The sequence below is a fragment of the Herpailurus yagouaroundi genome, unplaced genomic scaffold (genome assembly GCF_014898765.1).
Source record: "Herpailurus yagouaroundi ecotype Mexico unplaced genomic scaffold, PumYag 192, whole genome shotgun sequence".
Classification (NCBI taxonomy): domain Eukaryota; kingdom Metazoa; phylum Chordata; class Mammalia; order Carnivora; family Felidae; genus Herpailurus; species Herpailurus yagouaroundi.
Genome location: NW_024412423.1, coordinates 11,748,610 through 11,764,914, shown reverse-complemented (window position 1 = coordinate 11,764,914; position 16,305 = coordinate 11,748,610). Strand labels below are relative to the sequence as shown.

At 38.9% G+C, this 16,305-nt stretch overlaps 1 protein-coding gene across 4 annotated transcripts in view; it reads left to right on the top strand.

The window, feature by feature from the left end:
* The window catches only part of CEP120 (centrosomal protein 120), a 79,123-nt gene that overhangs the window by 18,659 nt on the left and 44,159 nt on the right, over positions 1-16,305 (top strand). For all 4 annotated transcript variants that reach the window (XM_040444337.1, XM_040444338.1, XM_040444340.1 and 1 more), the window contains exons 7-15: positions 2,476-2,673; positions 5,124-5,351; positions 6,402-6,618; positions 7,657-7,834; positions 10,115-10,264; positions 10,988-11,170; positions 13,159-13,255; positions 13,354-13,506; positions 14,297-14,386. In XM_040444337.1, the coding sequence (XP_040300271.1) occupies positions 2,476-2,673; positions 5,124-5,351; positions 6,402-6,618; positions 7,657-7,834; positions 10,115-10,264; positions 10,988-11,170; positions 13,159-13,255; positions 13,354-13,506; positions 14,297-14,386 (1,494 nt within the window). The remainder of the gene's footprint in view (positions 1-2,475; positions 2,674-5,123; positions 5,352-6,401; positions 6,619-7,656; positions 7,835-10,114; positions 10,265-10,987; positions 11,171-13,158; positions 13,256-13,353; positions 13,507-14,296; positions 14,387-16,305) is intronic.

The following is a 16,305-nucleotide window of genomic DNA, read 5'->3' as shown; positions in this document are numbered from 1 at the left end:
GAATGTTCACAGCAGTATTCACAGTATCTAAAAGGTGGAAACAACCCAAATGTCCATTAGTGGATGAGTGGATAAACCAAGTATTTGTGTGTATAATGGGATATTACTCAACTCTAAAGGGATGGGGCACTGACATGTGCTGCATCGTGGATGAACATCAAAAACCTGCTGAGTGAAAGAAGCCAGACACGCAAGGTCACATAATGTGTGATGGCATTTATGTGAAATATCTAGAATAGGTGAATCCATAGAGCCAGAAAGCACATTTGTGGTTTCCTGAGGCTGCAGGAAGGGGGAAATGGGGAGTGAGTGCGTAACAGTTACGGTATTTGTCTTGGGGATGGTGACAGCCTCACGGAACTAGATGTGGCGACCCTAGATGTGGGCGCATAAACGACATTGTGAATGTACTCTGTTACTGAGGTGTGCATGTTCTCGTGGTTATGGTGTTAGATTTTCTGCTGTGTATTTTACAATAATTAAAAAACACAAAAAATTAAGTCCAGTAGTGTATTCATCTTTTGATACTGTTGAATATTTATTGTTTGCTTTTTTCATTTTTTAAAGACAAGCCTTTTTTTTTTTTTTTTTTTTTTGGTACCTTTCTTAATTTTTGTTGAGAGGGTGCATGAGCAGGGCAGGGGCAGAGAGGGGAGAGAGAATCCCAAGTGGCTCTGTGCTGTCAGTGCAGAGCCTGATGTGAGGCTCAATCCCATAAGCCATGAGATCATGACCTGAGAAGAAATCAAGAATTGGATTGAGCCATCCCACGTGCCCCAAGCCAAGCGTTTTATAAATTAGCCATTTAGTTTTTTCTCTTCGAGGCAGTGAAAGGTGGTGTGAGAAAGCATTTGGCAACAAACAAACCAACGAAAAATACCTTTTCAGATGCACATCAGTGACTTAGAACCCACTGCTATCAAGTGGTAGAATGGAGGAGTTAGCTTGGGGCAGCGACCAGGCGGTGATAATCGTGCATTCCTCCTTTTCTTAGATACTGAAAGTTGAGGGTTAAAAAAACAAACAAGGATGATAAAGGATTTTTAAAAGAATCTTTTCTTAGTGGAATTACTTAAAATGAAGTACGCTATAAAATATCTAAGGACCATCTTTACTTCTTAAAATTTTTATTGCTTTGTGATTGTGGAAGAAACCAAAGGGGAAAAAAAAAGTCTCTTGTAATTGAACTCAAAAATAATCACTGGTGACAAGGTACTGTATTTTTTTTCTTCAGACATTTTCTTGTTCACATAATAGCTGACTCTGCTGGGTGGTGGTGGTGTCCACTTGAACATGTTTTTTCTCTTGTAATCCTTTTATTGACCCTAAAAGAAATGGAAGTACAGAGTGATAGAGCACTTTGCCCAGAGCTTCACAGTAAGCCATTGATGGAACCAGGATTGGGGGCGTAATCCAGAACTTGCTCTTAGCAACTGTCAGTGTATAAATGCTGCCTCTCTATGTATAAATCTACATGATTAAGATCTACTCAAATACATTTTTTCTCAGATTCATGAATGTATGGGACTAAAGTAAACATTTACATGTAAAAATATACTCTATACAAAACGAAAAATCGCTACTGAGTATTTACTATGTTATTTTACACAAAATAAGTAATTTTATTGAATATTTGCTATATATTGAATACGGAGCTGCTATATTCTAAGCGGTTAATTCTTTTATTTTCATGAACCATACAAACTGTCCTGTAACTTCTCTTGGCCTAAGAGTATGTCTTAGATAACTTCCATGTCAGTATATCATTATTTAGCAGCCATATTGTATGATAACTAAAATATATTTAAGCCATCCTCTACCGATGAATACAACACTTGTTATTTTTAACAACATCCTAGTGAACACTTAGGGTCTGTTGGATATTTGATATTTTATGGGACAGGAATCTGTGTTTCCGCCATAGGTGGTCATGAAGCTGCCAGTTTTGAGAAACAGGAAACATCCTTTTGCAACTGTTAACTTGTAGGTTTCCCAATTTTGACAGAGTGTCTAGAAAGCTTTTTTCTCAAAGGCGTGGACTAAGGTGTTACATTAAATAGCCTGCCTGACGTGTGTTTAAAACCCTTCTCTTATGTATGAAGACAGTGGCCGAGTAAGAAGAAGATGAAATAAGGTATATGGAAGTAAAGAAGATTCAGTTTAAAATATGTGACCGCTTGCTTCTAAAAGAACTTACACGTACTCGTTCATGGATCAGTTGGATGAAAAGTACACTTTAAAACAAAACATATGTCTAAAAAATATTTTAGTCTCTGGGCTTTTCTAAGGTAAACCTTGAAAAGTTAAACTAGTCGTGAGGTCGTAATTTTTCAGAGATTAAGAAATTTTGAGTGATTTTAAGACTTTGAAATAAAATCAACATTTTAGCGTAAATTTTAGAGTTCATCAGACATTCATAAGCCTGTTTAGTGGTTTATAAATGAATACTCTTTTTTTTCCTTCTTAAATGTTTAGTTAATTCCATGTACCATGAAACTTCCAGAAAGACAGCCTGAGTTTTTCTTTTACTATTCTTTGCTGGGAAATGATGTTACAAATGAACCCTTCAGTGATTTGATCAACCCAAACTTTGAGCCAGAGAGAGCATCTGTTCGAATACGTAGCAGCATAGAAATTCTTCGTGTTTACCTGGCACTTCAGTCTAAACTACAGGTAAGTACGGCAGGAACTCTTTTTCACTTGAGATTTTTTTTTTTTTTTAATGTTTATTTTAGAGACAGTGTGAGTGGGGGAGGGTCAAAGACAGAGGGAGACAGAGAATCCGAAGCAGGCTCCAGGCTCTGAGCAAGCTGTCAGCACAGAGCCCGACACAGGGCTCGAACTCCCGGACCGTGAGATCATGACCTGAGCCGAAGTCAGATGCTTAAGTGACTGAGCCACCCAGGTGCCCCAACTTGAGATGATTTTTTAAAGCTTCATAGAGGTACCAAGACTCTTATTTGAGTAGTGAAGGTCATCTTTCCCCCGTATCTTGTCATTTTTTAGGAATTCTCCTGGCTTGTGAAGTCCCTAGTATAGCCATTACTTGAGAATTTTAGGAGATACCCCTCTTTTCATCATAACTGGGTAAAGAAGTATATCAGTTGACAGTCTGTGTAATAGAAAATGTATAGAGAGCCTAAAGTTGTGGGCTCAGGGAAGATTTCATCATTAATTAGGGGGCTTAGTAGTCATACACAGATCATGCCCTGGATTTCAGAATGTATATACCCAATTGCTATTAAAAGCTAAGAAAGGGGTGCTTGGATGGCTTAGTTGGCTAAGCATTCTGACTTTGGCTCAGGTCATAATCTCATGCTTTGTGGGTTTAAGACCCACGTTGGGCTCTGTGCTCACAGCTCAGAGCCTGGAGCCTGATTTTGATCCTGTGTCTCCCTTTCTCTCTGTGCCCCTCCCCCACTCATGTTCTGTGTCTGTCTCTCAAAAATGAATGAACGTTAAAAAAAAGGCAGGAAATAACCCAACTTTCTAAAACCTGCCCTTGAATCAAGGAATTTTGTCAAGTAACGTTCTATTGGACTCTCTTTAAGTGAAGCTTACTCAGTGAATTTACTGTTCTTTGTTTTATTACAATTGATTTTTTTTTTTAATTAAAAAAAATTTTTTTTAACGTTTATTTATTTTTGAGACAGAGAGAGACAGAGCATGAACAGGGGAGGGGCAGAGAGAGAGGGAGACACAGAATCTGAAACAGGCTCCAGGCTCTGAGCTGTCAGCACAGAGCCCGACACGGGGCTCGAACTCACGGACCCTGAAATCATGACCTGGGCTGAAGTCGGACGCACAACGGACCAAGCCACCCAGGCGCCCCTGTCACAATTGATTTTAATCAGACTGAAATGGGGTAGTGTAATAAAGGATTAGGTAGTCATTTTTTAAAAGTGATCAGTCTTTAGATTTTGCTTGCAATTTGGGTGGGAGGTGGGAAGAGCCTTTAAGAAATTGTAATAGAGGTATATTTTGGACGTGGTTCTGCTAAACTCAGGATTCTAAGTAGCTGAATACTACATAAAATGATGAACTGCTTTCTTCCTGTATTTTATCTTTTCATATGGATGTTACCCTTCTCCCATCCAAGTACTAACCAGGCCTGACCCTGCTTAGCTTCCGAGATCAGACAAGATCAGGTGTGTTCAGGGTGGTATGGCCGTAGACTGGATTTTAGCTTTCTAAACATCTTGAGATTTATTCCACATCTAAAACACCAGTCTTTACCAAAGTATTGACTTCTTTCTTACTTTAATTCTCCTAGACCTTTAAGTCGTAAAAATCCTTTCTCTCCATCCCATTAACACCATCACGCCTAATAACATTGAGACTAAATTACAAGTCATTGCTGACATTAGAACTAAAAATAGTTTCGTGTTGTGACTGCTTATTGTGCATCTGAATGCCAGTACAGGAAGATAAACAAGTTGATACTATAGTATGTAGGTGATGGGTAGTTTCGAAAGGGGGTAATGTTGAAGTTTTGACTAGCTATCAGTGATATACAGTATGCTCCACCCGAGAGGTACTCTGTTTTACCTTGTAGCGTTAAACGCTGTTTTATATATGAACTCTGAAAAGCAAGAAAAGAGAAAGAAACACTAAAGATGTTTTATGGGCAAATAAAACAGAATTATTTCAAGTTCTTTACTTTCCAAATAGGGCTGGAGCTACTAACTTACTTATTATTATTTTTTTTTTACAACTGTTGAGATTAATTTTGAAATCGAAATAGAAACATTGCTTGAGGTATTTGTTTTCTATTTACCTTCATGTATTCATGATATATTTGCTTATGTCAAAACAGCCCAGTAAGATATTAAAGTAACCATAATTCCTGAAGGAGAAAAGGGTGATAACGTATGATTATACAACACTGGAAGAAAAAATGAAAAAGAATAGCTTTATTATTGAGTTCTTAGGAAAGTTTATGCCTTATCAACAGTTTGAACAATCAAGTATGAGACTCTTTGACGCAGTTGCTGCAGGTCAGGAAGATAACCTGCATTATACTTCCCTTCTCTGGATCAGGTTATAACCTTGGGTTAAAGTTGATGTGTTTAGGAGAAAGGAGAGATCATAAGGCCCTATTCCGATTTTCTCTTTCACATCAGATCCATCTTTGCTGCGGAGACCAGTCACTTGGAAGTACAGAAGTGCCCTTAACCGGACTGCTGAAAAAGGGGAGTACGGAAATCAACCAGCGCCCCGTTACAGTTGAGGGTGCTTTTATTCTTGACCCTCCGAAGCGAGCCAAGCAAAAGCTTGCACCTATTCCTGTGCAGCTGGCCCCCACTGTGGGCGTGTCTGTGGCTCTGCAGAGAGAAGGCGTAGATGCCCAGGCAAGTAGTGACCCCTCCATCTCCTCTTCCAGCTTCTGCACTGTCACTCCGGTGTCACTTGTGACTCCCGATAAAAGTTGAACTTCAAGAGTGACCTAGCATAAGCAAGTATTTATTATTCTTAATCAGTGGCCTCCATTATAGGTGTTTCTTTTCTGGAAAGTACTGTAGCTGCCCTGGCTGTAGTTTATAAGTGATAACACGGCCTTCACGTACCGTTTTCTCCTATGCTAGGAATCTCCCCTCCACCCCCCACCCCCCAGGTCATGGTCAGTCACTGGCAGAGATGGACCTCATTTCTGGGAATCTGCACTCATGGTATCATTTTGGTGGACTCAGCTTTAGCTTAAAGACAGGGTTCTTGGTTCATTAGTGCTTTCTAGTCCCCGTACTCTCTTTAGGCAACAGAGATGGTATTTGTTTGGATGTATATGTTTTTTGATTGTATATAGTCCCAGAATCAGCCTCCGTGTACTGTTCTTCTGAAGAACTGATCTTTATGTAGATTACAAATGACAGAAAAACTGATGTGAGAGTTTGAATGTATATATACATAGATATATATACATAGATATATATACATATATATATGTATGTATATACATATATATATCTATGTATATATATATAAATTAAAATATATATGCATATATTTTTAGAAGGAAGTGGAACAAAGGGAGAAAATCATGCTAGATCTGTTTTTATTTTGGCTTTGTTTTAACATAGGCCTCCATTGTATTTATTGCCTTGGTAACTAATAATAACCTTTCCCAGGGACGCCTGTCCCTGACTTCTTACACCAAATATCCCTTCTTACCAGTTAGGATATATTTTGGTACTCAGCTCTGGATATCCTGTTTCCTTCCTGTCCATCTTCCTTTTTCTGGTTCTAGATGCTATATGAAAATTTGCAAATGATGAAGAAAAATAGACTAGGAATATCTAAAGTGGGAAGGGAAGCTATTACTTAAAAAAAAAAGTGACTTTTTTTTGCTTAATGATGAAGGAAAGTGCTTTGCGAATCATACTTTATTTAACAATTATTTTTAGTCTTTAATTGAATTAAAGACCCAGAACGAACATGAGCCACAGCAATCAAAGAAGCAAGTTTTAACTCCTGTAAAAGAGAAGACGCTCGCTGGGCCAAAGTCACCAAGCGTGTCCCCTGTTCCACCTCAAAACCAGTCGCCTCCAACCCAAGATGATGCAACCGGAAGTGAAGTGGAGAGCCTGCAGTATGACAGGGACATGAAACCAAACGCAAAGGGTAAGACGTTCTCACACATCTTCCAAGCGTCCGTTTTGTAGCCATCTACTTAATGATGAAGAACGTTTTCGCCGTTTGTCAGTATATTGTGAGTTTGATTTTCTTTCAAGAGCCAATAATGTGTGGTGATGTAAAAATTCAGTTTAAATGGAATTGAATTGAATTGAAATTGAGTCTGTAACTTCATCACAGAATTGGCTAACAGGTAAGAATTGTTCAATTACTTTTATTTTAGACACAGCTTACTGAGAAGAAATGACAGAAAATAGTTCTCACTAACATATTTTTCACTAGGCAACGCTTGAATATCTTGAATCCATTGGAATTTTAGAGAGAAGAGCTACTAACTGCCTGTTGTAATAAACTTGTTATACCCATTTTTGATGCTAAAGTTAAGGGAGAGCCTGAGAATGGTTTTACTTGGTTGTGTCAATTTTCCACCCACTGCACTAGGACCCGCAGTTAGATCTTGTAGCGGAAGTAATTAGAACAGTGTTCGGTCAGGAGTCGGAAGTTAAGGTGCAAGTGATCCCTCAGTCACTCAGTAGCTGTAGGACTTGGGCCACTCGCGACCCATCTCTGGTCTGCAGTGGGACTGGAGGAGAATTCTCTTTTTGTCAGACTATGTCCTGTGTGCCTTCTGTAGCCAGAACTGTGTCTTCAGAAGCGATGTAATGATGCCTGCATTAAGTCTGCCATACAACCCCTCGAACTCGAAGTTAAGGTTAGCTGCCTCTTGGAAATAAGTTGGCGCCTGCCGGGCTGCTGTCGTATGTTAGCACTTTTCTGGTGTGCAGTCGATGTGGAGAGGGGGGCCTTCTTTACACAGTTCTAAAAATGGGAATTAAAGCCTACCTAATTTGGGGGCAAGTCACTTTAAGAAGTTCCTATGCCTCATTTCAGAGGTTTATGAAACCAAATGATCACATTTCTTGCTTAGAGGGAAATGAGATGGTATCTTTAAGTGAGGTAAATAAAGGAAGAGAAAGTGTTACCGAGTGGGATTTTTTTTCTATTAAATTTTTATGTTCATTGTAGCCATGGGTTCTTCTTTGCCTCTTCCGGTGGCCCAGCCAGTGACCACAGCCACTGCTTCAGAAACCGCCTCGGGACAGAAGATTGCGGTGCCAGCGACATCACATCATTTTTGCTTCTCAATAGACTTAAGGAGTATCCATGATTTGGAAGCTGGTTTTCCAATCAACTGTATGTTAAGGTGTGATATGATTTTGTTTCAAAGTATTCTTTTCTGAAGAGCAGTGCCTTTTCTCTACTTGGGAGTTTCAGAGGGAGAAACATCACCGGAGAAGTTAGAACATTCGTTAAACCCTGTGGACTGAAAAAGCCTGCAAGGTTCTGTCCTCATGAGTTCGAATTTCAACAAGGGTGCGTTGGTGGCATTGGTGGTATGAGAGGTGGTGATAATTGTAGGTGCTGGTGATAATTTACTACTGCTTCTATTCAAAGAGAGCGACTCTTAAAATGTGTTGTTTCAGAAGGTCACCTGGGTGGCTCAGTTAGTTAAGCGTACGACTTCAGCTCAGGTCACAATCTCACACTTCGTGGGTTCGAGTGCCACATCAGACTCTGTGCCGACAGCTCGGAGCCTACAGCCTGCTTCGGATTCTGTGTCTTCCTCTCTCTCTGCCCCTCCCCCTCTTGTGCTCTGTGTCTCTCTGTCTCTCAAAAATGAATAAACGTTAAAAAAAATGGGAAAAGCATTGTTTCTAGAAAAGGTGTCACGGCAAATTCAGGGAAGTGTAATATCTTGTTTTTCTATGAAACTGTATTATAATGGGAAGTTGTATCTCTACTACTTGATAAATGAGACTCTGAGAACCATCCTTAATGGGTTGCACGTGGAATGTGTCTACCCTCTTCCATATAAAGAATTGAACTACTTATATATTTCAGTCAGTTAAATGGCTCTACTCAATAGCCTGTTATTAACAATAATACATTTTCATAAACCTTCTGGTTGAAATGTATATCAAATGTAATATATTAATGTGTTTTAGTTGGGAGTGGTTAGTTGTTCCTTACAAATTTCTTCAGAGCAAGCACTAGCCTTTCTAACAAAGTTGGTGCTCTTGATGCAACTAAAATGAGAAAATCTTTCTGTCATCTTGGACTGCCGTTTCCAGGAACGTCCACAGCTACGCACTGCTTCCTGCTGGTATTTGAGGCATACGTGCCTTTTAAATGCATAAGTTAACTCATACTTGTATCTACTCCTTCATGTCTTAGATTCCTCTCCAGCTCTATCCAGAATCCTCTCAGCTTGGATGTGAACGATGTACAAAATCAAAGGGACCCAGCACTGGGTGTGACTGAATTCACAGAATGGCATTGTTTCCATCACAGCTTAAGTTGTACTGTTTACCTCTTCTCAGAGGCTGAGAAGAATTATTAATATGTTATTTGAAAATTGAGGGAGAAAAAGCTTGTCTCTAACAGAGCTTTTCTCAAAGGGTTTATAAAACCTCTCTTAAAATTGTTTTTAGAAAAAGAATTGTTACTAGTATTTCTCCTCTTTTTGTCTTCCTCTGTTTTTAATTTATTTAATTTATTTTGATTTTATTTATTTAGAGAGAGCACGAGCAGGGCAGAGGTGCAGAGGGAGAGAGAGAGAATTTCAAGCAGGTTCCAGGCTCAGCGTGGATCCCAACATGGTGTTCCATCCCATGACCCTGGGATCATCACCTGAGCTGAAATCAGGAGTCAGACGCTCAACTGACTGAGTCATGCAGGCGCCCCTATCCCTCGACTTTTTTAACTGAGATCTCTTTTCTGCTGCTACTAGAGAATGTGATCTTAGGGTACCTAGAGATAGTGTTGGCTAGAAGCATAGAAATATCGAGGTGATCTACAGTTAGAAGCTGTGAGGGGGAAGCCTTGTACTAGCCCCCTTAGCAGGCATGCATCCTAGTTTTTGTGTCTTCCTTTCTTCACAGAAACCACACCTGATTAAATGGGAACATGTCTGACTACTGCTGAACTTACTCTATGCCAAAAAGCGCTTATTTTTGCTGGGAGGGCAGAGATGAAAAACACAGGAGCCATGCCCCCAAGGGACTCCTGGACAAAGGGCAGCTTGGTCTTTGTTTGGCGTCACTGTCATTCCTAAATTTTAGAGTCATTGGGAGTGTATAAGAATGATTCTCTCTTCCTTTTTCGGTGTTACAGCCTTCACAATACGAGACTTCTTCTTGCCCTCAAGTTCATCTTAAGATTGCTTATAAAGCAGCTTTGGGAACTAGTGCTATATACACATAATGCATTTCCTCTGGAATTGCTGACAACATTTGCAGAATTTTAAAGTTGATGACAGGATTAGAACCACAATGTATTTGTACCATTTACGTATTCTAAAAATTCTATTTGTTATATCCATTTTATCCTTAAAAAAAAAAACAGATTAGAAGTCTCATCTGTAACCTGTATCATAGGTTGGTTTTTTTGGTTTGTTTTTTGTTTTTTTTTTTCTAAATTCTAGGTACTCCTATCCATTCTTTGGTAGTGCAGCTCCTATTATGACAAATCCTCCTGTAGAAGTTCGCAAAAACATGGAAGTTTTTCTTCCACAGTCTTACTGTGCATTTGACTTTGCAACTATGCCTCAACAGCTGCAGGATACCTTCTTAAGGTAACGTAAATATGGTGTGTATGACACGAAGCCACTCTTGAAAATGCGTATCTTGTTACTGACGAGGAATTTCTAGAGATTTAGATCCAGAGCAGTTAATGCATCTGATAACTTGGACACGCACGTATTAGTAATGTAATTAGTAATGTCCGTGACGTGGGTGCTTCTGCTCTGAAGTTTTATGAAGTTATGGAGACTCTTCGCAGACTTTCATATCTTATTTGTCTGAATTTGGAGGTTAGAACTGTGTTAAATACCATCTGTGAGTAAGGAAGACGATTTGAAAGACTACTGTCTTGTTTTTCATAATATGTGAAGATCAGTAGGAACAAGCTATTTAGTTTTATCACGGATGCACCAGTTGACTGTAGTGAATTGGTTGCTTTTTCTGTTGCCTCATCTGTATAAAATGAAGGTGTTATTAATGCACCTATCTGAAATGGATTTGTGAAGAAAAAGATCTGAAACGTCTTTTTACTCAATTCAAGTGTGTATATTATTTTACAAGGAGGAAGGAAGAGTAAAAAATAGCACTTCGTGGGTTTTCTTTATTGCACAGAAAGAGGTGTAGAAACTGTAATGGTATTTTCTGTTTGTTACCTGTGGAATGGAGCCTTTCCGACCCAGGTAACAGAAACATCTTGGTGCTTGGGGAACTCAAAGATGTCCTACTGACTTGGTTCAGAAATGATAAGATATGAACACTTGTTTTCTCTTCCTTAGGATTCCACTGCTGGTTGAATTATGGCACAAGGACAAAATGAGTAAAGATTTACTCCTGGGAATCGCCAGGATCCAGCTTTCTAACGTCTTGTCTTCAGAAAAAACTCGCTTTTTAGGTTCCAGTGGTGAACAGTGTTGGCGTCAGACGTACAGTGAAAGTGTGCCTTTTATAGCAGCACAGGGGTAACGGATTTCCCAAAATGGCCATAGCCTGCTTTTTGTTCTCATTGGCTGGGTACAGCCTTACGCGTCCCTGTCATCTTGGTGGTGATGGTTCTTCTTTGACCTCGGGGGGCTGTATTCTAATTGGCTTTTTAGCACTCTTTACCTTTCTGATCCCACTGTACCCTCTAAGACTCTTAACACATAGGATCTTAAATGTTTCCCTCCTCTCTGTTAAGCCTGACGGTTTTAATTTCCCACTATGTTGTTTGTGTGTGTGTTCAGTAATTCCAGGTCAGATTTATAATGTATTTTTATATTATTTTGCTTTGGGAATGACTGTTTTTCTACTTGAAAATATTTTAACTTTTGCTTCAAATCTATTTGCTGAGAATGTTACAAATGTTTGGCACTTTTAAAAAATGAGCATGGTTTCTATGCCCTGGAATCTGGTGCCACCATGGAAAACTGAAGTTCACATACCTTACACAAAATACATCTGTTTTATTTATTTTAATTTTTTTTTAATGTTTATTTGTGAGAGAGAGAGAGAGAGAGACAGACACACACAGAGTGAGTCGGGGAGGGGCAGAGAGAGAGCGAGACACAGAATCCAAAGCAGACTCCAGGCTCTGAGCTGTCAGCACATAGCCCGATGTGGGGCTCGAACTCCCGAACTGTGAGATCGTGACCCGAGCCGTAGTCAGATGCTTAACTGACTGAGCCACCCTAGGCGCCCCAAAATACATCTATTTTAAATACGTCTTTTTAAATTTAGCAGTAGAAATTTAAATACACTTTAAAATTATACATCACATGCCTTGGTTTTTGAAGCATAATTAGAATGTACAAAGAAATCAGGCTCAGTAAAAAGCTGAGATCTAAAAGTAGTATTTAAATCCCTTCCCTTGCTCTTCCCCATCTATAGTCCCTTCCAGAGAGCAAAGAATTAGTAAAACTTTTATTCACTTGGAGGATCTGGCAACAGGTGTCTTAGAGAAGCACATCTTCTGGTGAACTGAAAATTCTTCCAAAAATCCCATTCTTTTGTCGCATTACGTAGAACACAATGAAAATAATTAAATCATTCCTAGTTATTTTGAATCTGTTGGTTATGAATGTGAACTTGTGTTGCCCTGCTCTGTAGACAGAGACGTTTTAGGAGACTTAGTGCTTTGGTGTATTTTATTAATTTCTTCTAAAAGTTGTGAGATTAGACGAAAATGTAAAAATGATTATTAAGAGTTTATCTGTGTGGGTTCCAGTCATTGAAGTTTTTGCTTGACCAAGGCTTTATGGAATACATTTTAGACAAGGCCACGTTTCTTGTAGGCAAGACTGTATTTTCCTCTGATGTTCTGGTAAATGCTATATGCAGCTGTACGAGACAGAGAGATGCTCTTTATGATAAAAATAACATATAATTATCCTATTTTTAGGAATTACCCTGAGGCAGTGCTCACATCCAGTAAAAGATTTATGTACAAGTGCTTCATCCCAGGAAAATAGTAGAGTAAGAATTCAGAAGAATCTACATAATCAAGAGGAGGAAAATTAGTTTTTGTCTTAATTTTACTGTGTAATTTTATTAGTATATTTTACAGGCATTAAAACTTAAACATTTTTGAATGAAGGTTGATGACATGAGAAAATGCTCCAGATGTCCGTGGAGAAAAAGGGACAATGTGTATCTGCATGTGTATCTGCACATACGTAAAACAGAAGAGAGGAAAGAAATGAGAGTTTAGCAGTAATTACCTTTGGGCAGTAAGAGTTTAAATTTCTCCAAATAATCTATAGCTAATGTAGGTCTTCTTGTAGTAAACGTAGGTCTGTATGTAAGAGTTCCGTGATCAGGTAAAATGCATATATGGAAGGTCTCGAGGTTTGAGTAGTGCGAGTGTCAGATACAAGAAATGTGACCTACTCAGTGCTGTAACGTTGGGGAAATAAAAGGAAAAATCATAGTGTTTCCACACATTTTAAAGTATTTCTGACTTCATGTGTAGGTCGAACAACAGGATAATGGATCTTTCTTACACAGTAACTCTAGAAGATTATGGACTAGTAAAAATGCGTGAGATTCTTGTATCTGATTCATCTCAGGTAAGTAACAGTGAATGTGAAACAACATGACTGTAGTGGATCCAATGCATTGTGTGTACGAGTGTGTTTGTTTCAATATGTTTTCATTCACGTCTTAGGGTTTATCTGCTGGGCAACAGAAGGCATGTTCCCTTCCTCCAGCACCTTGTCCTTCAGAAATCCAGACAGAGCCTCGAGAAACCTTAGAATACAAAGCAGCACTAGAGCTAGAAATGTGGAAAGAGATGCAGGAGGACATTTTCGAAAATCAGGTTACCTTTTAAATGTTACTTTGAAACCTTTTTTTTTTTATTGGTTTACTTAGAATATTTTTCTTCTCCATAGTAGACTTTTTTTTCTCTCTCTCTATTCCACGGGTACCCTGTCTAGCCCTCTTAATAGCAAGAATACTTTACTCTGAGAGAAAAACAGAATAAAAAAATAACTCGATAAATGATAGTTTGGCAGAAGCCATGCAGAAGGATCCCCTTGTCTATGACTTCTGGACAAAATTGGGACTGAAGGTTCGAAGTCAGTGTTTGAGAAAGTGAACATTTCTTTTAATTTCAGGCCCTCGTTTACCATATCCTCCTGGAGCCTAGAACCATCTCTCTTTACACAATAAAGAGAGAAAACAGGTCTTCACTTCAGTTTAAAAACATTTTTTTTACGTTTTATTTATTTTTGAGAGAGAGAGAGAGAGAGCGCGTGCACAAGCAAGCAGGGGATGGCCACAGAGAGAGGGAGACACAGAATCCGAAGCAGGCTCCGGGCTCCGAGCTGTCAGCACAGAGCCCCACCCAGGGCTCAAACCCACGAACTGTGAGATCATGACCTGAGCCCAAGTCAGATGCTCAACCGACTGAGCCACTCAGGCGCCCCATTTTAGTTTATACTCTTGTGTGTATCCCTTGCTTCAGGCATTCTCTTTGGTTTGTTTTAAGAATAAAAGAGGAGGTCTGAAGGAAACATACTGGTGATCAGTAGTATTTAACAGAGAACGACTGATTTGTGTGTTTGAAATATTGATGTGCTTTTTGTGACTTTTTCTTCCTTGTGTAGCTGAAGCAGAAGGAATTGGCTCATATGCAGGCTCTTGCAGAGGAATGGAAGAAAAGAGACCGAGAAAGAGAATCACTCGTAAAGAAAAAGGTAATAACTTTTATCGGAAATCTGTGGAGTAACAAAGTACAACGATTGTATACTGTTTTGGATAAACTGAATGGATGGGTCAGGAGTAGGAGGAAGGCCTTTCTCTCTAAGGTATTGGCTGCTTTTTTGATTTTGAACCCTGCATATGTATTATTTGTTCAAAAAATGAATACTCTAGGAAAAAAGCCTACCTCTGTATGAAAAAAGAAGATAGCACCTTTTAATCTGTTGCTAATCAGATGCTAATAAAAAAGCATCGAGAACTTAGAAGGTAATTTTAAGAATTTAATCCTGGAATAAATGACATCTTTAAAAATGAGACCATCTGATCTTACTCCAAAAAGCAAAAGTTCAGTACTTACCTATTTACACTTAAGTTATTGAGTAAAACAAAAACCCTGAAAATAACACTTCTTTCAGATACTGAAATTAAACTCTCATACGAGTGGTTAATGACATAGCTACAAACGGGAGAAGATAACCAATGGCAGGATGGCTTACTGCCCTCCACCAGGAGACTGGAGCAGGATGCAGACTAGAATATTTTCGAAAGTTATTTTCAGGGCTCTGACCAACCAGTTACATTTAATACGTAATTATTGGCACACTTAGGTTTTTTTTACTTGTTTTTTGCTATGCTTGGGTTTAAATCTGTTTTGTTGTTGCTTTTCCATTGTTCCATCGTTTCTTAGTTCTTTTTTTTTTTTTAATTTTTTTAATGTTTATTTTTGAGAGAGAGAGGGAGACACACACACACAGAATGCAAGCGGGGGAGGGGCAGAGAGCAAAGGAGACACAGAATCTGAAGCAGGCTACAGGCTCTGGGCTGTCAGCACAGAGCCCTACATGGGGCTTGAACCCATGAACCGCAAGATCATGACCTGAGCTGAAGTCAGATACTGAGCCACCCAGGTGCCTTCTCTTAGTTCTTTTTTTTTTTTTTTTTTTTTGGTCTTTTCCTGCTTTCTTTTGGATTCATTGACTTTTCTTATGATCCCATTTTATTTTTACTATTGCTTTATTACCAGTGTCTGTTTCATTGCTTTTTGGGAGGGTTGCTTTAAGGTTTAAAATATTCAGTTTTAACTTATTATTAGCACACAACTACTACTATTATTATAATTAATTATTGATGCTAATAATGCTATTATACCATATCACGTGTAGTGTAATAAGTTTACATCAGTGTATATCAGGCATGTGTTCTTTGTGTTGATACCATCATACATTTTGCTTCTCCATAAATTATCCTAAAATATATTTTTGCTTTTAAGAGTTAGTTTTTATTTTTATTATTATTTTTTTTTAATTTATTTTTGAGACAGGGAGAGATAGAGCATGAACAGGGGAGGGTCAGAGAGAAGGAGACACAGAATCTGAAACAGGCTCCAGGCTCTGAGCTGTCAGCACAGAGCCCGACGCGGGGCTGGAACTCACGGACCTTGAGATCATGACCTGAGCTGAAGTCAGCCGCCCAACTGACTGAGCCACCCAGGCACCCCAAGAGTTAGTTTTTAAAGAAAACTTTGAAGCAAAAGCCTCTTTTATTAACCACATAAATAACATTTCTTGTAGTTTGGGTCTGATGGCAATATGTGCTGTTAGCTTTTGCTTGAAGAAGTGTTTATCTCTCATTTTGAAATAAATATATTTTCACTGGGTATAGAATTCTGGGTTGACAGCTTTTTGTTTCAATCTGTAAAGTTGTTACATTAGCATTTTGGCTTGTTTCGTTCTTGATGGAAAAATCTGCTGGCCTTGTTATCTTGGCCCTCTATCTCTGTAAGGTCTCTTTTTTCCTCTCACTTGGTTTAAGATTTTTTTTTCTTGATCCCTAGTTTTCAGCATTAGGAATTTGATGGGCCTTGTGATTCTGTGTGTGTGTGTGTGTGTGTGTGTGTGTGTGTGTGTGTGTGTGT